General features: G+C 39.3%; 1 protein-coding gene across 2 annotated transcripts in view; it reads right to left on the bottom strand.

The window, feature by feature from the left end:
• The window catches only part of LOC110963005 (MORN repeat-containing protein 4-like), a 71793-nt gene extending 54266 nt beyond the window's left edge, over positions 1-17527 (bottom strand). Inside the window, exons 1-3 of one of the 2 annotated variants that reach the window (XM_051946241.1) lie at positions 17327-17527; positions 16104-16175; positions 2468-2582 (exon numbers count right to left, since the gene is read on the bottom strand). In XM_051946241.1, coding sequence (XP_051802201.1) covers positions 2468-2582; positions 16104-16170 — 182 coding nt within the window. In that variant the 5' untranslated portion in view covers positions 16171-16175; positions 17327-17527. The remainder of the gene's footprint in view (positions 1-2467; positions 2583-16103; positions 16176-17326) is intronic. The other variant, XM_051946242.1, reaches the window with a different exon arrangement.
• Positions 17528-25108: the final 7581 nt, after the last annotated feature.

The raw sequence follows: 25108 nt of genomic DNA, 5'->3' as shown, positions 1-25108 counted from the left end.
AGTTGAACTTTTAGAAGGTGTGTGTCTCATTACATCTGTATTTCAGTAAAAAGAACAGCATAGTAACAGTCAAGCATGGTGGTGATAGTGTGGTCTTAGGCTGCTTTGCTGCTTCAGGACCTGGACGACGAGCTGTGAGTGATGGAACCATGAATTCTTAACCTTGCCAGCAAGTTGATTTCTCGCGATATTTGTGAGTTCACAAGTCTCTCAAGAAACCATCTTGCACCGCTCCCGCATTCACTGTTCGTACAGAGCCAAGTTGGCACGGGCCAATCACGCAGCAGTATTCGTGTGTGGGGCGGGATATCCGGGTGTGAAGACGACACCAAGCGCCAGTAGATCAAAACAAACATGGCAGGAGGACAACGATCGTGTAGATGCTGCTATTAAGTTAGTTTTAGCCGAATCTCCTAAGGAGGAAGAACAACGAGAGGCGCTTTGCGCATTTCTGGATGGTAAAGATGTTTGTGCTTTTTTACCTACGGGTTTTGGTAAGAGTTTAATCTACCAATTGGCTCCGCTCGTTGTGAAGATCCCGCGATTGGCTAAAAACAAACCTGTCAGAGGCGGGACATACTGTTGCATTGTCCAATCCGTGCCTCTTTCCTCTGAACGGATTTACATGGAGCGGTCCCAGATTGATATTGTGGAGTACTATCAAGTACTACACAATTATTAATCTGGCTATTGCCAGGTTAATGAATTCTGCTCTCTCCCAGAAAATCCTGAAGGAGAACGTTCTGCCATCAGTTTGTGACCTCAAACTGAAACACATGTGGGTTTTGCAGCAGAACAACGTTCCAAAACACACCAGCATCTCGACTCCTGAACGGCTTTAAAAAAAAACTAAATGAAGATCAGTCAATGTCTGGACTTGAATCTGATTTAAATGCTGGTGTGACCTTAAAAAGGCTGTTCATGCTGGAAAACCCTCCAGTGTTGCTGATTTAAAACAATTCCGCAAGAAGAGTGAACCAAAATATCTCCACAGACACGTGAAAGACTCATTGCCAGTTTTAGAAAACATTTGATTTCAGTTGTTGCTGCTGAGGGTGGCCCAACCAGATATTAGATTTCGGAGGCAATTACTTTTTCACACAGGGCCAGTTAGCTTTGAATAGTTTTATTTTCCTTAATAAATGAAATCATCATTTAATAACTGCATTTTGTGTTGTCTTGGGTTATCTTTGTAACCCAAGTAAACACACCTTTACGTTTTTTGATGATCTTATACATTAAAGTGAGGAAAATATGCAAAAAAAAACTAACGCTTAAGAAGGGAGCAAATACTTTTTCACTGCATTGTATATGATGATAGAGAGACATACAGTATATTGTAGACACACATCTGTCAGGCCTGCTCTTGACATGGTTATATGTTCCAACTGGATGTCATGCCTCTTTTCTACATCACATCTCATGTACAACTGTGCTTCCTTTCTGACTGCTCCTCCAGCAGCCTTCCTCTCTCCTCAAGAAGCATTTCAGGAAATGAGACATACTTCTGGATTCACTAAGATCAGATTGTAGGGTCACAGGCAGGAGGATAGAGGAGACGAGGAGGCTCAAAGTAGGGAAATGAGATGAGCGTATCTCACTCTTTCTCCTTTGGTCCTTGCCTTACTCCCTGTTTGCCTCCAAATCTCTGCATTGTTTCTGCTTGTTTTTAGTAAATGTCTTCTGCAACCATCACTGGAAATGTTCCTCTGTACCCCTATGTAGATATTCCATTAAAAATCAGCCGTTACAAGCTAGAATAGTCATTTACCACATTAACAATGTCTAACCTGGATTTCTGATTAATCTAATCCCTTGACACCTATTGTTGTGAATTTGCATCATACCACTCATTCAGACTGCAGCCGAGATAGAGTATCCATTCCCCCAGTGCTGGTTTGTGCATATTCAATACGTTCCTCAGAACCTTTTGCAAGCACTGGTTTCTCGTAGGACCGGTCAGAGTGTGACCCAATTTTTATGTAGCTCTGTTATTGTTATTATATATCTGCTCTATGTGTAACCAACAAACTAACAATCTCCATTTATTTTAGCATCAGCTGGAAAGGAAAAACACACAATTTTTTTTCTTTAATTGTAAATACATTCAGGTGTCAAGGAGTTAATGTTGTCTTCATTGGAGAATTTTTTTTAATTTTTTTGTTCAAAAATAAAGACATTTCTAAGTGACCCCAAACTTTTGAATGGTAGTGTATGTAATTTGTTAAGAATATCTGTAAAAACTTGTGCATGTGTTATCTAGAAAAATCTGATTACGACTTAGTTGGGGGATAAAGTAAATATTAAAAGACTTGGGTTCGACTGGAACAAAAAAAAATGTATTTGGGGACATCAACAAAAAGTAATCTGCCGATTAACAGATGCAACAACACGTCTCCAAACTGGCCAAACTGTCTGACTCTTTCAAGAATTCAAAGTTGAAGTATGCAGGGAAGGAGGTACAAACCTGGAGCCATCAGGAAACACCAGCACCCCACAGCCATTGAAGAGGCCGTTCTCAAACTGTCCGGTGTAGCACGTCCCGTCGCTGAAGGTCAGCTGACCGAGGCCATGACGCAGACCTGCAACGGCAGCAAGAGGCTCGTAAAATCATTGAAACAGCTCCAGAGAGATTCAAAGCTAAGATACAAGAAAAATGGAACAAGCATCCCGATGATATCATAAAGTTCTGATGGAATTAAAAGGTCCAAAGCAAAAAGATGACAGCACAGAAAGCAAGTTGTGAGGGTATGTGATACCGACTGTCACAAAATTATTAGAAGACAAAACATTAATCGTATTAGGTTGAACTGGAATGTGTGCAGGAGCCGCTAACTTCTCTCTAGTCATGTAGTCATTCAGACATTATAGTCAAGGTGTAATCCCAGTAAAAACCAAATAAATCACACACATTTAAAAAAAAATACACAGAAGTACAAATTGAACATGTCTGTCACTAACAGGTACAAAGAATTTGAAATTTCCATTGATTACTATCAGATTTACACCAAACTGACCTTTATGTCACTCCTTTATTGGTTTAACAGCTGAATTTTTATTTACGCGTTTAAAACTCAGTCTTGAACCCAATACTTGTGGAGTTTGATAGTTTAATGATACCTGTTGTGGAGCTTTTTTGTTTATGTGTTAGTCCAAATGCATTGGATCTTAAATCTTCTCTGGTTGTTGGTAAAGGTTTCCGATGTGAGGATCGTCTACTTCACACCATCAGAAGGCTCATGAAGCAGAGCTGCGCCGCAATCTGTTGTACATCTGTTGCTGTTTGTCTGTTCCTGAATTAAAAAGATTCAAACAGCTACCGTGCTGAATCTGAAGACTCAAATGTGTATTAAAGAAGGCTAAATGGAATCTCCACTAAGCAGTTCTGTTGAAAAACAGAATAATACTGAATAGATTATGGAAACCTTGGAAATAAATAAGTCTTTATGGTCTTTTAAGAACTTACAGTTTGTATATGAATGGATGATACGATGTTTGAAAATATCCTGTTTCTATGTTACACACAAGGTTTCAGCCAGTGGTTTTACTTCCCAAGGACACTATCAGATTGGAGAAATAAGGATGTTGCATTCAATGTCATGTTAACTGATATGCTCAGGGTCTGTGCTCCCATTGTTGTATTGCTTCAATGTAAGAAATGACAGGTTACCGTCTGAGCTGGAATAAGATGCTTTGTGAAGTCCATCAATATATAAAAGCACAGTTAATTCAATCCTTGAAAACGGGACAATTTTGAAGTTTCTTCTCTCTCACATGGTTTACATGAAGCGATTACATCCAATGTTTTTCTTCTGTCTTGTTTTCTCTCTTATTGTTAAGTTGACACCTCTGTGGCAAGATTAACTGGAACAATAGAAGACAGGGATACCGACAAAACATGATGTGAGCTTTGTGTAAGGAAACACACATTTCCTCTATTGACTGCATAATTCTGGCTGTTAAAAGACGCAAATATATTGGTGTCAATGAGACATTTATCAGTGAAACGTCTGTCTGCAAAGCTTAACCACTGACAAATCAAGACTTTGAGTCAGATTATGTGGATATGCAGCAGTTTCCAGAACAATTTGGCTAATTTCATGACCTAATATCACCTGAAAAGCTACATGCTTGACGTCAACCCTCCTGCTTTGCTGTGGATCAATTTGACCCATTTTAAAAGTCAATAAGATAAAATAAAATAAAATATGTAAAATACATTTAAAAAACAATGTCATCAAAAACTATTGTATTTTATATGCTGATCTTTCCAATATATTTTTGTGAATTATCCTCATCGAACCATGATCTATGATAGAAATGGTTAATAATGGTGTTAACAATGAGATACAAACAATGTTTATTGGGATTTTTTGGTTTCTGACATTTTTGAATAATTCAACATGCCACAGTAACATTCTGATAAATGAACCTAACAGGAGGGTTAATGCTTTACATCTGCAATGGCACTTTCTCAGTGTAACTACATATTTATCCAGATCAACATTAGTGCATAGCAGAGCCCTCATTTCAGCATCCAAAGCTTGCTGCTTTCTGATGTCATGATTTAGGCATTTCCTCATGTTAATGATGGACAGCCTTGAGCCTTCATCCAATTTTGGAATACAGAACTTTCACATGAAAAGCACAAGAAAACTTTCTAGATGAGGTAGATCGCCATTTTAAATGCAAACACATCTGTTTCAAAAAAGATAAAGTTAATGGCACGACGTGTGGCAGTAGGGGAGAATCAACATTTTGGGAAATCTGCTTTGTTGCCAAGAGAGACTTGAGAAGATGAATAAAATTCCTCAGCACAAGGACTAGAGGCGAAGAAACTGCTAGTCTAAAGGAGCTCTGGCTCTGTTCAAATCAGTTTCACAGAGATCAATTATCGATGCTATAGAGAAATCCTACGATTCTAAGGTTTCTTTGGACTTCCCTTTGCCAGAAAGACTGAACCTCTGAAGATTCAACACTCTGTATAAACACCAAAACATGAAAACAATGTTATATAAATCTATGTACTACTACTTAATGCTAAATGGTCTGTATTTATATAGCGCTTTACTATACCTGAAAGATACCCAAAGTGCTTTACATTACATGTCACATGATTCACACACACATTCACACACTGATGGTGGAAGCTGCCATGCAGGGACATCTTGACATGAGTTCTTCAGGGCAAAGATCAAACCAGCAACCTTCCGGTTGCAAGACAGCCGCTCTACCCACTGAGCCATGCCACCTGCCCAGACTTAAATGATTTTATTAGTTCCCGGAGGGAAAATAAGTTGTTACAGCAGCATGGATATTCAATAGAGAGGTAAACAATACAGCAACACAAAGGAAGTGAAGGTAAATTAAAATAAAATAAAATAAAATATATGCTACCATTCAAAAGTTTGGCGTCACCAAAACAATGTCATGTTTTCAACCAAAACTCACACTTTTATTCATGTGCTAACATAACTGTACAAGGGTTTTCTAATCATCAGTTAGCCTTTCAACACCATTAGCTAACACAATGTAGCATTAGAACACAGGAGTGATGGTTGCTGGAAATGTTCCTCTGTACCCCTATGGAGATATTACATTAGAAAAAAAACCCGTTTTTCTTTCAAAAATATGGACATTTTTAAGTGACCCCAAACATTTGAACGGTAATGTATAAAACATGATATTGAAAAAAATCCACAAAGTGATACAGAAATGTGCAAATGTATTATTACAGTATTAGTGTCGCAATCAGTCACATTGGATATTCGGGCTCAAAACAACTGACAAGATGTTGGGAAAAGGTAAACTGCAAATGATAAAATGTGCCTTCAGGAATGTGTGAAGGAAATACTGTGTTCATGGTTTTCTGTTGTTCATAAGGTACTTGGTTAGGGTTAAGATACCTACTATTAATCCAAAAACAAGCCAGTATAGCACTGAATAAGACAAACTGGTAGGCAGACTATGCCATGCTATAGATTTTTATAACCTCATAGGTGGGTGTGCAAATTTTCTGGGGACAGTAGAAGTCATTTTGCCCAGGAAGAAGTCAGACGTGCAATATTCTTAGATTTTAATTCAGATCTAGCTCATTAGTGCTGACAACAAAATGTGTGCTGCTCTCTTTCTTTTTGCACCTCTTCAAAGGCTGCCAGAGAGGTGAGACCCAGTTTTCCCTCTAATTCTGCGACTAATTTCTAGCATAAGGAGGATGGGAGTCGACAGAAACAGGGACGGAAAGAAGTGAGCGCTTCTTCTTGCCAGCCTCTATTAGCGGGCCCGGCGGGAAATTGGAAAATAAGTGGATGTGAAGCACAGTTGAACACGGGCTGAAGAGGTCCCGCTATCCTCGTGGCAGAGGAATTGGATTTACTGGATGCTCACCAAGTGCCATGAAACTGTTGGAGTGGAGAGAAGAGTGGGAGATTTGCAGGCGAGGATGTACTGGAGGGGAAACGGGTTGCTTGGTAGGGGGTGAGGCTGGGTGGGGCTAGTGAGTGTTGTCCCTCGCTCCCGGCTCATGGCAAAGTAAATTAGGCAGGCCATCTGTCAGGGCTGCTTAAAGTGCTGCTCTCTGTCTAATCTCAGCAGGGTTTTCACATGAGATTTGGAGAGGAGATTTGGCCAAAACTAAATCTGGAGCTCTGCATTCCATTTTCAAAGTCGATTCTTCCACATGTGCTGATGTGTGTTTATGTGTGCAAGCTCAATTAAGGGTGTAGGAGTACATAAAGAAAAGAGGGCCAACGGCAGCTTAAATCCGACTCTTTAGCCTGCAGCAGCCCTGACAAGGAAGCAACAGCCCGAGGCACAAATTTCATGGACTAGCCTCTGATCTGTAGCAATCTGTTAAGTGTCAAAAGAGGCAACAAAGGCCAAAAGCAGCGTCTTCCACCAAACTTTACAAGTCACTCCAGAATAGGAGGACATTTTACCATCACATTTCAAATAATCCATGTACAAAATACTAAAACATGCAGTTGTTGTGTGAATTTACTTGTCCTGACAACAAATCTAAAAAAAACTAGGAGAAAAGAATGTTTGAAAAATATCATTAAAAAAATACCAAATAAGTCTGGAGTTCCCCCTAAAATGCCATTTTTCTCTTGTCCCACCCCTTGATGAACAAAATGAATATCAAATAAAGCAGTTAAAATTAAATTCAAACCTCTTTTTTTTTGTTTTAACGCTGGTAGCGAGACCTTTTTAGAGGAAGAAGAAAACAGTGAATCACATGAAATACTGGAATTAACATCATCAAACAGTTTTCCTGAAGACTGGCTAGACCCTGTTATGCATATTATCAAGATCAGACAAATTCTTTTTCCCTTTTTTCTTGATTTTTTTCCATCAGTCAGTTTGTCCTCTTGGTCAGCAGTAACAGCTAGCTAAATATCTAGCTTTTACTGCTGAGAAAAAGCTAACATTAGCATGGATTAGCAACCCTGTTACTGTGATTAGAGTAGGGTTAGCAAACAACAAATAAAACATGGAATAAAAATGGTACCATTGATGTGTAAGCTGAGCCAATCAAGCCTTTGATAGTTTATTACCTATTATTGATGAATGTGGAGCAGAAAACTGTAAAAGAGAAGGTTTATTTTTCAAAAAAATTGAAGCCCAAATGTCCTCCTATTCTGGAATGACCCACAACCATTTTTAAGTGCATTAAAAGTGTTACTAAATACAATTAAATCAAGATGTAGCAGTGGAAGTATTTCACAGATGGTGGTGAAGCTAACAGTGTACTTTTTACTGAAGGTACGGATTATCAGCAGACCGCTGCAGCGAGGGACAGTCATTTCCTCTCCGTCCTCTTGGGTTTGATCCCTCCAGACAGACTCTAATCTGTCGTTCAGCTTCTTTGTAACGCCTCTCTCCAATCACGTGTCGGGTCACGGTCTCTGACTAATTACGGTTTAGCTGAATTTGTCCGGCTTTTATGTCAATCAATAGCGGTAATGCATAGATGTTAAATGACCGCATGGGCAAAGTACAGTAGTAAATGGCTTCTGGCTGTTCCTTGGGCTGTTGTGGATGTAGCCAACCTACTTCCTGTAACATGATAGCCCCCGGGCCTGTCTTCAACCAGCGATCCGCTGAATTATTCATGTGACACCGTAGACCTCTGTCCGACACACACCTACATGTTTGTGTGCAAACAGTGACTTTGCATGCATGGACGCAGAGGCCCGAAGCACGACATGCATCAGTCTGTGTTCATGACAACACGCTCACTCACACTTACACATTACTTCACCAAATCAGCAGCTGTTACCTCAAATCTTCAACAGAATGTGTAATCACACATATTTTGGGAAAAAAAATGATGGTGTCTTAGAAAAAAAGGTGTTACACAACAGTTCCCTGCAGTACTTCAGCTCTGTTTGCACATGGAACTGTCAAAGTGTAAAAGGTGGGGAAGGAAAATCGAAATGTATCTGAACAGATCTAATATGTAGACACAGTAGATGCAGAAACAAATCTTTGCTGTGGTAAAAACTGGCACATTTTAACCCTCCTATAACATTCAAATCATCTTTTATCCATGGGGTCAATTTGACTCTAGGAATTTAAACCTCCAGAAAATTATTATAATTGAAATTGTTCCCCAGGTTTATGTGTCAGGTACTATAATGTCTTTTTGTTGACAAAGTAGCCCTTTAAAAAAAAAGAAAAGAAAAACTCCCATCCACTCCCCTTATTCATCCAGAATACCAGAAATTTGCAGATCACAATAAAATCTCACTGACTGACCTAAAATTAGAAAGAAAAATCTTTTTGCTTTAATGGCTTTACACTATTTCAAAGTACATATTTTTGTTCTCTATAACATATAATGAAAACCAATTTCTGTTATGAGGAATAGTATCGTAACATTTATTATGTTCGGGGTCAATTTGACCCCAAGAAAAACACAATTTCAAAAAGTTTAGAGCCCTAAAGTTTTTGGAAGATTCTAAAATTGCATGTTATAATAGCCTCAATATCATCCAAAGAACCAAAACTAAACTGTGTAAAATGTGGATATTTATTTTGTGTTTTCTGTAGATAAAAGCCTGGAGTCAAACTGACCCCAAAGAACTCTGGTACTACATCACATTTATTTGATTGTTACCCAGTTGTCCCCATTAAATTAAGAAAAGTCATTAAATATGAAGAAAAAAATTATATCAGCCATTTATTTCGAGACATTAAGCATTGAATGAGGTCAAATTGACCCCAAAGATAACAGCAGGGTTAAGATTGTAAGAAGTACACCTTGAACAATTAACACTGTTCAAGATGTGTTATAGGAGCTAAAACTCAAGGTTGTTGCTTTTTGTTGGATTGGTCGACTATATTTGTCGGTCTTTCTGCTTAGACAGATGAAAGGGTCTTGAGCTAGAGACAAAAGCTGACTAAAAGAAAACAAATCAAGTTAAGTCAACAATAAATGTGAAGAACAGCAATTCTGTACACAATTGAACTTTGCACTGTCTGTCTGTAGATTGTCTGAAGTGATCAAAACATCCACAACATCTACTCTGTTTTGAAGATTTATGTTGAATGGACTACCGTTAAAAGTTTAGGGTCATCCATGCAATTTCATGTTTTCCACCAAAATTCACACTTTTATCCATGTGCTAGCATAACTGCACAAGGGTTTTCTAATCATCTATTAGCCTTTCAACACCATTAGCTAACACAATGTAGCATTAGAACACAGGAGTGATGGTTGCTGGAAATGTTCCTCTGTACCTCTATGGAGATATTCCATTAAAAATCAGTCATTTCCAGCTAGAATAGTCATTTAGCACATTAACAATGTCTAGACTTTATTTCTCATTATTTTAATGTTATCCTCTTTGAAAAAAATGTTTTTCTTCAAAAACAAGCACATTTGTAAGTGACTCCAAACTTTTGAACGGTAGTATGTGTGTATCTTTAAATAAATTTTAAAAGATAATGCAAATAAGTTTGATAAAAACAACAAACTGCCAGAAAAAAAATGCTGGCAGTTCCAAACAGCCAACGCAAAGCTGCATGTATTAATAGACTAATTTTCCTCACTGAGAAAAAAAAAATCCCCACACTGCTGTGTTGTAAAACCTGAGCGTATCAGAGCATCACAGCCAAACCAGTTTAACAGTTTTTTGCTAGTCATGCAGAGACCATATGCCTCTCTCCGCAGCCTCACGCCCCCTTCTGTGCCAGACTTTTGTTCTTTGTTTAACCTTGCCCTAAAGGTTGTCTAAGTGTTTTTGTCAAAGTGCAAATACTGGTTTAGGTAGTGTGATATCCTGTCTCAGCAGGCTCACTGGCACCAGATGGTCTGTGTGCGCGTATGCATGTCTAGAGTAGTTACAGACTTCAGTTTGACACCTTTTTCTGTGTTTAATTAATTATTTGCCTATTAAATACAATCTGTTTGTATGAGAGTGCATGTTCATTTAAAAGCTACTTTTGCTGCTGGAAATCATTTACAGTACACCCACCTCTCTCCTGACATGAAATCTCACATTAATTAAAAGCCATCGGAGTTAACTTTCTTGTATCATATTTACCGGCGTTCCCATTATCCATTTATCCTACTAGGTATCCTCAAGTGAGGATTCAGTTTGCAAACAGCCCTGCATGAAAGCAAGATAGCGTGCTGCAGTAGCGGTGGTGGTGGGGGTGTTGTTAAAGGTGCCAGTGAGACAATCAAATACACTCCAGGAAATCCAGAAGGAGCAACAGAATAATGTGTTTAAAGGCGCATCCTACACCAGAACAGGTGCAGCATAGTTGGTATTACTCAGAGAGATAAGTTTAGAAATTATCATAAGACCATTATTACTCTGCCAAGGAACACGGTGGAGTTCATGTGAAGATCGGCATTTGTCTGTCAGTCTGTCAGCAACATTACTAAAAAACAGACTAATGGATTTGGATGGAATTTTCATGGAAGGTCAGAAAAGACACAAGGACCAACTGACTAGATTTAGGCAGTGATGCCACAGATTTGTTAAAGGTTTCTGTATCACTGTGAGATAGCAGCACAGTGTCACTGTAACTATGACAACAAGTGAACACTACATCAGCTGCCTGCTGACGATCATGATTGTGATCCTACTACAAATCCACCCAGTGTTTCCTCTACATTCATTCAGCAGCGGCGGGCCATCATTCCTAAATCCTAGCTGCCTCTCCTTAAAATTTATTTTTTAAATTTTTTTTTGTTAATGTCACAAATATACCACCGCCGCTGCATGTCTACCCCTTCACACCAGAGTCCTGCACTGTGTTGGGTACTCACGAGGACTAAGGTAAACTACAGAAAACTATCTTGTTCAGTATCTACTCTTTGAATTGTCTGGATAATATGACGTTGGTGTTGCCAGAACGCAGCCTTGAAAGTGACGTCATGTCAACCACCCAGGCACCAGGTCAGAGAGTCAGGGGAGTGTTGTCTTGGAAAATAGGGCAGCAACTTACTGGAGAAAAGTTATAATCTTAAGATAATTATATATATTTTACAAGTTAAATAGACATTTGCGAAATATTGATGGCCAGCTAACGTTATGTAGCATATCAATAGCTTCAGTTAACTGGGCCCGGTGCCAACTCAGCATCACTAATGTGAGTAAATTATTGATAGCATTAAGCTAATATCTACACTCTATGATGTACCTGCTGACTGGGTTTTCAGATTATCTTGTTCAAACATATATATGTTTATTTTTTTTACATTCGGCCTTTAAAAAGCTATTTTCAGCTGGCCATTCAATAAATAGGTTGTACAAGTTAAATCTGCAGTCAAGTGTCATTTGTTTACGTGCCATGGCTCCCAGAGAGTCCAAACACTGAATCCACCTCTGTGGACTTTTTGGGACTTTTCCTTCAGAAATGATACAAGGAACAAGTCATTAAATTGTGGGGGTGTTTGAGTCCCATCAATTCCTGCCGCTACATATTTAAGTCATGCGATTCGATAGCCATACATAACGTACACATGCATAACACATGCCTGTGCTCAGTGTAAGGTCATTCTGTTTGTACATTAAATGGACACATTCTATGTTGCCGCGATTTTTGATCATCATCAACAAATAAACTTTTCTAAAGAAATGCTGCATTTCTGACAGTGTCATACGGGGGAATGAGCAGCTTTGGTGGAACACAGCTCTCTCTGAGTGCTTTTCTTGTTTTGTTGTTCTCATGAACTGATTGCAAAGTAATTGCATTAATATGGTGTTCACAAAGTAATCCACCAGGAGCTTTTTAGTTGTACGACACAGCACATTTTTTGTCTTGTGTGTTAGCACCCCTGCTGTGCCACCAGACTGGCTACGTTCAAGTGAATGAAACAACCGATCACCACCGTCTGCCACTTAAAAGCCAAACACCCACTTCATGATAGGACTAGCATCAGTCGGGTTTCAGAAAAATGTCTGACAAACAAATCGCTATCCTGCTGTGAGAACAATTGTGCTCACATCCATATCTGAAAAGCACCTAAATCTAGCACCATCATTATGGAGAGATTCACAGCCTTCGGTGGACCGGTATCTGTGGGAGTGGGTGAATACAGGCCAGGAAGAGGAGTTTAGACCGCGGGGCTTTGGGTTCAGCTCAGAGGTGTTAGGTGTAATGATGAAATCTGATCAACACTTGCCTGTGTAAATGTGAAATAATACCATTTACTGTTTGTATTAATCAGTGCAGCAAACACACACAAAAAACTAAATAAATATTTGTTCCTGCCCCTGAAATAACACCAGTTCCTTTATATACATTTGAACACATCTTTGTAACATACTTAGCAGTTACAGGTCTAACAGTACACATATTTGTAATGAAAAGTTTTGTTATATGGATTAAAACACACCAACCAAAGGGAGGCACTGCATGTGTGGAATTTTCTTGTGAGTCTTTAACAGATAAACTCAAGCTGAAAGATTCTCCACTGTCACTGAAGTCTGCTGTTCAGGAACTCTACATTTTCCCAGTGAACTACAACGATGATGGAACAAAGACAGCTGAATTGAACGAAAGCTTTATGCAGTTTTAACTGCATGATGGAAAAGAATCTAAACTTCTAGAAACTTCTGAAACAATGGCACAGTACTGTATCTCTGCAGGACATCACAGAGATAATTCAAAGCACCAGGGGTGGAGAGTTGCCCAGAGATGCTACAGTAGTTTTCAGTTTAAACCATAAAACCGAGGGTGTTCTCCAATTATTTAAGTATCACACTGCTCAACTTTCCTGGGAAAGCCTGCTGACTGGAGAAAAAGCTCCAACACACCATTAAACTTTGGACATGTACGGCAGGATGGTTGTTTTTACTGACAATCAGAGCTCATCATTAGTGATTTTTGAAGAAAAAAATAAATCCAAGTCTGTGCATCAGCAAGAAAAATATCATTTCTAAGTCCTTCCTTTGCGTGCGTGCTCTGCAGTTGACCTTTCCCTTAATTATTTAATGCAGATTTATTTATGTTATATCCACATATTATTTATTCAGCTGACCCAAAAATGAAATGTTCTGAAAAATACACCCTGTCTGCATTTGCATAAAGCTTGGACATGTATAATAAAGTGCACCACATGGAAACTGACGGCTTTTTCAACATACACTGCTGTTTGGGGTCACTTTGAAAAGTGCTTATTTTTGAAAGAAAAGCAGTATTTTTCAATGAAGATAACATTAAATGAATCAGAAATCCAGTCTAGACATTGTTAATGTGGTAAATGACTATTCTAGCTGGAAACAGCCGATTTTTAATGGAATATCTACATAGGAGTGCAGAGGAACATTTCCAGCAACCATCACTCCTATGTTCTAATGCTACATTGTGTTAGCTAATGGTGTTGAAAGGCTAAATGATGATTAGAAAACCTTTGTGCTGTTATGTTAGCACATGAATAAAAGTGTGACTTTTCATGGAAAACATGAAATTGTCTGGGTGACCTCAAACTTTTAAACAGTGGTGTATTTGAACCAGCAAATGTGATCCTCTTCAAAACACTTCCAAGCAAATAAGGTAAGATGAAAAATTTGTTAGTCAATTTTTATATTTTCATTACAAAATAACAAAGATCATGTGGGAAAAATAAGTCCATCCCGGCATTGATCACAGCTTAAAATAGAGATAGAAGCAGGGGTTCCACATTAGGTGCCAAAGATTAGAACCTTGTTAGGGAGTGACAGGTGGAGCTTGTCTTATTCAGACAGCCAACATCTAGGGTCTGCTGCTGTCTTTGCTATTGAAGTGCTGGGTGTCATCTTGCCAAAATCTAATGAACTCTCCGAGGCCTTCAGTAAAAAGGTTGTGCATGCCCATGAGTCTGGCAAAGGATTTTAAAAGATCTCCAAATGCTTTGAAATAAATCATAAAGAAAAATGGCATGGATTCAAATATTCAGGTTTGAACCCCATTGAAATGATGTGGAGGAGGGGGATATGAAACAGTACATGGAAGCAAACCTTCACACACCTTGCAGCCAAAGAAATTTTGCCTGAAGAGTGATCAAAGATTTTAGTAAGCCAATGTTGGAGGGTAGTAGACAATAATGCACAGTGGCTCGAAAAGTTTAGTCTTGCTAAAGGGTGCAATGCTAACTTTTGCAGTCATGTTTAGCACTTACTTTTTCCACAGAAGAATAATACGGTACATCAGATTTACACTACTGCTCAAAGTTTGGGGTCACCCAGACAATTTCATGCTTTCCATGAAAATTCACACTTTATTCATGTGCTAACATAATTGTACAAGGGTTTTCTAATCATCAATGAGCCTTTCAACACCATTAGTTAACACAATGTAGCATTAGAACACAGGAGTGATGGTTGCTGGAAATGTTCCTCTGTACTCCTATGGAGATATTCCAATAAAAATCAGTTGTTTCCAGCTAGAATAGTCATTTACCACATTAACAATGTCTAGACTGTATTTCACATTCATGTAATGTTATTTTCATTGAAAAACATGTTTTTCTTTCAAAATAAGGACATTTCTAAGTGACTGCAAACTTCTGAATGAGAGTATATTTTCATATTTATTGAAAATTACAATTTTCCCTGTAGCATTGTTCAGTTTACCTCCTTTATGCTTCAAAGACGATCTAATGTTTGTTTGTCCAGATACAGTATGTCAAATAAGCAAACAATTTCCATGGATTCTATGTTATAACATGACTGTGGAAGATATTCATATCTTACAGCATTGCCTTGAGTCTTGACTCCCATGACAATGATAGTGGTGATAGTCCAGCTCTCAGAGAAGTGAGCTGAGCATCTGCACCACTGTTCAAAAGTTTAGGGTCACATAGAAATGTCCTTATTTTTGAAAGAAAGGCAAATGTCTTTTCTACGTAAATGACTATTTTAGCTGGAAATGGCTGATTTTTATGGAATATCTCCATAGGGGTACAGAGAAATATTTCCAGCAACCATCACTCCTGTGTTCTAATGCTACATTGTGTTAGCTAATAACCCTTGTGTAGTTATGTTAGCACATGAATAAAAGTGTGAGTTTTCATGGAAAACATGAAATTGTCTGGGCGACCCCAAACTTTTGAACGGTAGTGTACATAATACAAAAAAAAAAACGCTTAGTGAGCGCAGTAGTCTGCCAAGGCTGGTCAGTCTTTGTATGATTTCCGACGGATGAAATCTTTAACAAATCCGTGGATCCAGACTATAAGCTGCATCACTGCCAAAATTTACTCACTTGGACTTGCGTCATTTCTGAGCTTCCCGGAAAATTTCATACAAAACCATTTGTCCATTTTTGAATAATGTTGCTCACAGACAGACAAACAGACAAGCCAACGCCGATCGCCAAATAACTCCGCCGCGTTCCTTGGTGGATCAAAAAATGTCCACACTAAGCTGTACAAATATTCAAACTGATATATGCTGATTCAAATGAGGTCTGAGTACTCCACATATGTTACTGCAGATTACACTTCCTACATTTAAGAGCATTATTCTATTATTATGTGGCATTTGCTTCGTCTCTGCTACGCCTGTGCATTATTGCCTTAATCACATTACAACACGTCTGCTGTTCATGCAAATGTGGCCAGTGATGGAGGATGGGCAGGTGACTGAGCAGGTGAGTCTTGCCTTCTTTCCATTCCCCGTGGTACTCCTCGCCGTTGGAGTAGGTGAAGGATCCTCGTGTCAGGGTCATGGGTCCTGCAGAATGAAAACCATCGTCACATCCTAGAGCTTTTCAACTGTAGCGGTGACATTCTGACACACACACAGACGGAGCTAGGAGTTCATTAAATAACGCCCACCTTTCAGTCCACTGTGGGCTAATTACTAGTTTTTAAATACCCCTTTTGGCCTGAAAAGCAATCAAGCTGAGATTATGTGGCCAGGAGCTTCAGTGAAACTTCACACTACCAGCCTCGGATGATAGCTGAAATATACTACACGGCATAAAGCGTGTAGACACCCTAATGTTACACTCTTATGTGATTGTCGAACATCTCATTCCAAATCTGAGGGTGTTTATCTGTTGCTTTATGAGCTCTCATTGTTGTGCAGTCAGAATTTCCATCAGATTTTTGAATTTGGCCACAGGAATTTTCTCCTATTCAGGTGAAAAGCAGACGTACACTACCACATTAAAAATTTAAAATTTTGACTGTTGCAGCTCTAAGGTCCATGTTGTTTTTCAAAGTAAAATTTAAAAAATGGTATTTTATGCATTTATTTTGCTCTCTGCTGCACCAAAAATATATTAGCCCGTGACCTTTTTATTTATTGTTAGCCAACCCTAATGGTGTGAACAGACTTCTGACCATAAACTGGAGAAGACAGGTGACTAATTAGTGCCTGTTTGTTTGACTCCTCACCTTTGCTAATTGCAATCCAGTGTTTCTTTTTTTTCATTATTGTTATTCTGGCTTCTTTGTTGTGAAGACAAGTGTAATTTCCCTCCAGACTGTGCTTATCATAGAAATATTATCACCATTCCAATATATTATATATTAAACAGGTGTGTTTACTGTGGCTCTCTGTGGTGTGTCTTCTTCTTTCTTTTGTTTCAGAATGAGGTTGTAGACAAACAGCCGCCGACAGAAGCATCAAAGACGCATTTAGGCGACTGAGTAAGACAGAAAACATCCAAGGCCCTTTCAGCAGGCTGAATAATTGCTCAAATGCCATCAGGCACACTGTCAGATTAGACGGGAGGAGGAGTGTGTATCCCTCCATCTAATGTTGCCACAGTAACGGCGCCCTAATCCCTTTCATCCTGCCGGCATGACGCTGCCAGCCTCCAAAACACACTCGTACACCCGGAGAGCAGGCCCGGAGGAACAAAAGAAACGCTTTACCTGCTTTCTTACAGTCCCTTTTCTCTACATCGCTGAAAACAACACGGCAGTTGGAGGATTTCTTCTTCTCTCAGCGACTATTTAGCCCTTTTTCCGTAGCTGTTAGTATCCCGGCAGAGCTGCCTCAGCGTCTCTCCAAAGCGGCGCAACACGATTGGCTCAAATTCCACCACCTCGGCTCAACGCGTCCTCCCATTGGCTGCCCAGCCCTCCCGCAGGAGACATCTTTGTCGAGGGCAACGGGTTCAACGACTTAACCGGAGTGCTCCTCCGTTAAAGCATTTGCCCTTGCCTTTTTTATGTGCTGCCCACCGTCTCTGCAGGATTATAAAATGGCAGCGAGGTTCCTTTTAATGATTCTGTGTCATTTCATGTTTCAATTTGGTGATTAGACCCGCGTTTTGGTGAGTTTTATGGAACTTGATTGATGTGCTAAAACAGCTGTACTGAGGTGCTGAGGGTTTGTTAAATGAGGTGATATGGATTCAGAGCGAATAAGGCTTTAATTCAGTAAAAAGCTAAGAAGTGGGGGGAAAACTGTCAAGGTGACCCAAATGAAACAAAACTCAGCTGTCCTCATTTTTGTTCCTCTGGAGGGAATCTGGGACTGGGATTAACCTATAGCCTAGCTAACTTTGAATACTATTAAACCCATAGCCAACAATGAACATAGGTAGGCTATTGCAAATAAAACTGAGGAGCAGTTATAGATCAACAGAATACAAGACTAGGCCCACAAATTTGAATCCTTCAAGATATCGAAGACAAAAATATAAAGGCAGCTTGCAATATTTCATTAAGTCTATCCATTCTCCTTACGGTAGGTGAATGAGAGTTATTCCAGAATTGGAGGACATTTTACATCCCATTCATCAAATTTCAAAAACTCCATGTATGAAATGCTAAAATATGCAGTTGTTGTGTGAATGTACTTGTCCTGAGACCAAATCTAAAAAAAAAAAAACCTAAGAGAAAAGAATGTTTGAAAATATTTTTTAAAATACCAAATAAGTCAGGAGTTCCTCCTAAAATGTCATTTTTCTCTTGTCCCACCCCCTGATGACCAAACTGAATCTCAAATAAAACACTTAAAAGGAAATTTGAATCTCTTTTTTGGGATTATTTTTTTTCCATTGATGTATCTTGTAATTGTGGGAACATTTTTAAAAAAAAATCTGCATAATCCCAAATAATTCCAAAAGAATGCATAGAGCAAAGTTATGTCCTCTCTCCTTCTTTCATATTTTCACAACATTGTCAGCCTTCATTGAATGTCTCAGTCTACCTCATGTCATCAGGATCACACTCATTCTTTTTACTGTTTTCCATCAGTCAGTTTGTCCTCTTGGTCAGCAGTAGCAGCTAGCTAAATATCTAGCTTCTACTGCTGAGAAAAAGCTAACATTAGCATGGATTAGCAACCCTGTTACTGTGATTGTAGTAGGGTTAGCAAACAACAAATAAAACATGGAATAAAAATGGTACCATTGATGTGTAAGCTGAGCTAGTCATGCCTTGGATAGTTTATTACCTATTATTGATGAATATGGAGCAGAAAATTGTAAAAGAGAAGGTTTATTTTTCAAAAATATTGAAGCCCAAATGCCCCCCAATCTTCGAATGACCCATAAGTATACATTATTTACACAGAGCATCTCTACAGCAGAGAAGACAACAGGAAGCAACCAAGGATGATTATATTAGAAATGATAGCTTTCAGATGGAGAGTGGATCCGTAGATAGCGTGTCTACCGTTTACATTTCATAATGAAACTTGACTGGATCACAAACCATAAGGTCAGTTAGCAGCTTCAGTGGGACAGAGTTTGGTTTGGTGGAACCCTATTGTTGATGCACTGCCACAACTTTCATGCATTTTTTTATATAGAGAAATTTTATACATTTATAAAGCAGGGGAATAAATTAACCTTCTTTCTAAAGAGTTCCCACTTCAGTTTGTGTGGTGGGTCAGTTCATGTGATCAGGAATGCTACAAAGATGTGGAAATTTCTAGATGTTGTAAAGTCGTAAAATACTATATTGTTCAGTTACAGATAACTAAATGTTTTGTGCCTTTGTGTGGTGTGTAAGTTGTAATGTGTAAATGAGAAACTGAGGATATTTCACTGGTCACTTGAGATCAAATTGGGCTGAATGTGGCCCCTGAACTTAGATGAGTTTGACACCCCTGCTTTAAAGCCTCACCAGACTTCACTGCGGTCAGTCAGGAAAGAAAACCATTTGTTTGCTTTGTTTGTGTTTTTGTGTATATTTTCTGTTAAGTATTACATTTCACACGAGAAACCAAAATGGAGTCATGAGATTGGCTTAATGAAAAGACTGTGAACTGAGTAATTAACGTTTTGTTAAAAGGGTCACATAAAACAAGTGTGACCAGTCTTGGAACATTGATGGAAAAGCCTCTACAAACACTGAGGTCTTGAGTCCAAACTCTCCATATGCAACCTACTTGCCCTCACACTTCCCACGAAGAATAGTTCACACAATATCCAGATAATTACGAGTTTAAAGCGTTCTGTAAATGACAAGCGTGTTCGCTCACACTACGTTATGAGGCGATTGCTGTTTCACACACTTTTCTGCGCTAACACAGTGAAACAGGACAATGAAGCCCTGAACCTACACGACTGTTCAAATGATTCAAGATACAATGGATGGGTGGAAATAGCCTGATAGCTGAGTGTTTATTCATTTGAAATCACTCCGTAAAAAAAGTCTCTGGATCCCTCCTCAGCCTTAAACCTAAGGGTGACCGAGCGTTCTCCATCAGGACCTCAACTTTGGAACGACCTGCCTGAGGAGATGAGGCTTGCAGAGTCAGTAACTTCCTTTAAATCACTTCTTAAAACCCACTTTCATAGACTTGCTTTTATGTGAAGTTTACGTTTAGCTTTAATTAGTTTCAGTGTTTTATTCTGTATTATGTCCTGTTTAGATGTTCTCTCTTGTTTTATTTTAATTTTAGCTGGTTCTTTGATGTAATGTCATCTCTCCAATTCTTTAATTCTCTAATTTATTTTTATTTTTAAAATTTAACCTTCATTCTGCCTAGTTCCCTTGTTTGATGTGAGCGCTAATCTAGCTAATTATTCATTTATTATCATTTGTTCTATTTATTTTAATTGGATGCTCTGCCTTGTCTCCTTGTGTCTTGCTTGATTGTCTGTGTTGCATGTTTTAACTGTCAAAGCACCTTGTGAACACTGTTCTTCAAGGTGCTATTTAAATAAAGTTATTATTATAAAAGTCAACCTAATATTTTAGAGGAGAATCCAGTCAGAACAGTGAAGAAGAAGCAGAAGTGAAGTCAGTACACTTCAGGACAACTTGCACCTGTTTTCAGCCTTTCTATTTTACAAGTCATTGCATAATTTGTTTTGTAATATCGTGTGATTTACTGCACATGTAATCTGTTTTGTTATTTATCTTGTTTGTGTGCAGCGTCTTGGCCAGGTCATTAATGAGAATGAGAATCAGTTCACAGCTAACTTAACCGGTTGAATAAAGGTTAAATTAAAAAAAAGAATACGAGCACATTACCGGGGTCAGAGTTTACTGCTTTTCACAGAAACAGTTTCTTTCCTAATAGACGGCTGAGCCATTCCTCTACACCTGTACAGTATACCACTGTATATGTGTGTTGTTTTTGCACTAAGAACAGCATTCTCTTAGCCTAGCCACGCTAGACCCATGTTCTGAAGGCACAAGGGTCTAGGCACGCTCGACAGGGAGGGAGGCGGGCTAAAAGGTTGTCTATCAAATCCCTCTGCAGCAATTGGGTAGGTATACAACCAATCAGCGCAACGAATAGGCTCCTAGAGCGCCGGAAATCAGAGGATGCGGTAGTTCAGTGAAGCCTTATTTATACAGTCAATGGGTGAAGCTCAAGTATATTACAGACAAGTTAACAGAAAGATTATTCAGAGTCGGTGCTAATGGAGCTCAACGACTGTTGTCGTTTTTGTTGTCAACCCTGGCAGAGAATTAAATTCATTGCCGTGGGTTGTCTAGCACGGCAAGGAGAGCACTGGCTAGGCTAGTTGTTTCTGGTTGTTTCTGTCAGAATCGTCGCGCCTCTATCGTCACTTAGTTACGCCCGCCTTCTGACTCTACACTTCATGGTGATTCGTCCGGCCAGTTTTAGGAGAATCCAGCCTCGAGCCTTATGGAGGGTAACTAGACCCACCCTGGCAGAGAATTAAATTCGTTGCCGTGGGTTGTGTAGCGCGGCTAGGCTAGCATTCTCTGCTTTTTGCACTGTATTATCACTGTAGCAATTATCATTCTGCATTACCGTGTTTATACATTTTTTATGTGTAAATATCTATCTTTATATTTGTTACTAATATTGTTATTTGTCTCTCTTCTTATTTTCTTCTTTCTATAGTTATTTTATCATTCTCTTTTCTTGTCCCTAGAGTGACACCAACAGCCGAATCCAAATTCCTTGTGTGTTGTGTGGCCATTAAAGCTGATTCTGATTGTGATTCTCTGGATTTTTCAGCTCTAGTCTTATTTTGTTAAGCAGCTGCTTTTATTCTCATGACTCCTCAGTTTTTGTTAACAGTTACCGTTTTAGAATTGGAGGACATTTGGACTTCAAAATCTTTCAGAAATAACCCTTCTCTTTTACAGTTTTCTGCTCCATATTCATCAATAATAAGCAATAAACTATCAACAGCTTGATTGGCTCAGCTTACACATCAATTTTTATTCCATGTTTTATTTGTTGTTTGCTAACCCTGCTCTAACCACAGTAACAGGGTTGCTAATCCATGCTAATGTTAGCTTTTTCTCAGCAGTAGAAGCTAGATATTTAGCTAGCTGTTACTGCTGACCAAGAGGACAAACTGACTGATGGAAAACAGTCAGAAAGAATTAGTCTGATCCTGATAATATGAGGTAGAGTGAGACATTCAAATCAAGGCTGAGAATGTTATGAAAAAATAAAATAGAAGAAAGAACATAACTTTGCTCTACACATTTTTTTTTAAATCTGATGATGTTAATTCCATCGTTTCATGTGATTCACTGTTTTCTTCTTCTTCTACCATCTAAAAAGGTTATGCTGACAGGGTAGCATTTATAATAATTATTATTGAAAATATTATGCTGATTTTTTTTAATGTTTCCACAATTACAAGATACATCAATGGAAAAAAATATTCCCAAAAAAGGAGATTCAAATTTCATTTTAACTGTTTTGAGATTCAATTTGGTCATCAGGGAGGTGAGACAAGTGAAAATGGTATTTTAGGAGAAACTCCAGACTTAATTGGTATTTTTTAAAACCTCTTCAAACATTCTTTCCTCCTAGTAGTTTTCTTCAGAATTGATCTCAGGACAAGTACATTTACGCCACAACTGCATGTTTTTGTATTTTGTACATGAAATTTGATGGGTAAAATGTCCTCCACTTCTGGAACGACCCAGTGCGTCTTTACATATGGGCCCCAGTTCACATCTGTTGATTTAAACAATGCAATGTCTTTATGCGGATTTTTAAATCCCCGACACACCCTCGCCCTTTGACAAACATAGCTGCCAGTGGTTCCCAAACTTTTTCTGCAGGACCCCCCTTTGGAAGAAAAAAATATTTTCTGCCCCCCACCTGCCTGTATGCAGCCACGTCAACACACTCTCAGACACATTTTTTGCTTGAAAATTCCTGTAGAATTTATGTGAAGTTTAGTTTGTGACTTCTTACTGAAAACTCTTAAAAGGAACACATCATTTTTAAGAGCTGAAGCATTAAAAGTGACTTAGCAGCAAACGTATCTCAATTTTGTATTTGAACTTAACAGAGAAAACTGCAAAAATGTGACATCTTCCTAAAAAAATAAACGAATAAGTCACTGGAATGGAAGCAGTGACTTTGGAACATGAATCTCATATTTTTACTGTCAGTATTAATTCCTTTCAAGACTCAGAATTTACTTTCTGCTCAAAAATGGCACGTTAACAATTCTCTGGTAATAAACAAAAACTTGCAAATATTCTCTGCAAAAACAACATTTCTAGTCACACTTCAAGTCCCACAATCCTTTCAGTGACTGATGTGGGCTTGCTTTGTGCTGCAGATTTTCTCAAATCCAGGCGGCAGCTGTGAGACCGCCACTCTTAGCTCATTTTCAATGTCCAGCTTTGATCTGTATTTTGTCTTGATTGAGGCAACTGCAGAGAAACCTATCTCACACAGGTAAGATGTGGCAAAAGGAAGAAATGTGGTCAGGGCTCTCCTGTCCAGCAGTGAGTAGTCCTTTTTCACTCTAATCCAAAATGCAGCCAGTGTCTTTGAGTTAAAGTGCAGTCTCATTGTTGAATCAGAGGTGACATCAATGAACTGTTGGTCTTCTGCAGCGCTGAAGTCAGCTGCTGGTGCTGAACTGAAGGGGTCATGGATCCAGTCATATTCAGTAGGATCCTCCACTGGGAAATCCCTCAAACTGTTTCTGTAGGGCAGAGATGTGGCTCATCATGCATGTCATGAATGTGTTCTGCAGCTTGTTGTCCTCAATGAATGATTTCAGGCTCTCAAATGGGTCTACATTCCCTTTTTTTCCACTCGTTTCTCCCACATCTCCAGTTTTCTTGTAAACGATGTGATTTTATCTGCCAGCTGTGGAAGGTGTGTTTTAGTGCCCTGCATCTGGAGATTTAGTTCATTGAGTTTCTGAAACATGTCACTGATGTATGCAAAGTTCGTGAGGAAGTTGTTATTCCTAAACTTGTGAGCAAGTTCATTACCTTCCTCCTCCAAAAAGATTCTGATTTCATCGCGCAATTCAAACACCCTGGAAAGAACCTTCCCACGTGACACCCATCGGGACTCACTGTGAAACAAAACAGCTGTATGGTCGGATCCCATTTCCTCGCAGAGAGCTGCAAAAATCCGAGCTTTGACGGGTCTTGTTTTGATGTTGTTCACTGTGGCAGTGATGTCTGTCATTACGTCGTTCAGCTCGGGACTCAGCTGTTTAGACACCAGCGCCTCTCGATGTATCATAATGTGTCCACTGCACATTGGGGAAGACGCGCCTGATGAACACTTGCAGCCCTCCACGTTTCCCAGACATAGCCTGAGCCCCATCAGTGCAGATCCCCACACAGCCTCCCATTTCAGATCATCCATCCATCCATTGTCTATACACCGCTTTATCCTCACTGGGGTCGGGGGGGGGGGGCTGGAGCCTATCCCAGCTGACTCGGGTGAAGGCAAGGGACACCCTGGACAGGTCACCAGTCTGTTGCAGGGCTACATATACAGACAAACACTCTTACATTCACACCTACGGGCAATTTAGAGTAATCAATTAACCTCAGCATATTTTTGGACTGTGGGAGGAAGCCGGAGTGCCCGGAGAAAACCCACGCACGCACAGAGAAAACATGCAAACTCCATGCAGAAAGATCCCAGGCCCAGCCCGGGATTTGAACCGGGATCTTCTTGCTGCAAGGCAAAGGTGCTAACCACTACCCACTGTGCAGCCCAGATTGTATCAATAATATACATAAATACACATCCACAATTTAAGTGAGATCATTTATTTCTACTTAAACAATACCAAACTCCAGATCAGTACATATGTGCACACACACACACAGACCTGGCCATCTTGTCACTGAGCCCCCCCTGGCATAACTCCCCCCCCCCAGATTGGGAACCACTGCTTTAAGCCATGGTAAATTTGGAGCACAGGCGCCATGCGCGCTGCACTTCTACACAACATTAAAACACACAAACATCCCATTAATCGACCA

Source organism: Acanthochromis polyacanthus, chromosome 3, assembly GCF_021347895.1.
Source record: "Acanthochromis polyacanthus isolate Apoly-LR-REF ecotype Palm Island chromosome 3, KAUST_Apoly_ChrSc, whole genome shotgun sequence".
Taxonomy (NCBI): Eukaryota; Metazoa; Chordata; class Actinopteri; family Pomacentridae; genus Acanthochromis; species Acanthochromis polyacanthus.
Note: the sequence above shows the minus strand (reverse complement) of the source record. Positions and strands in the feature narration are given on the sequence as shown.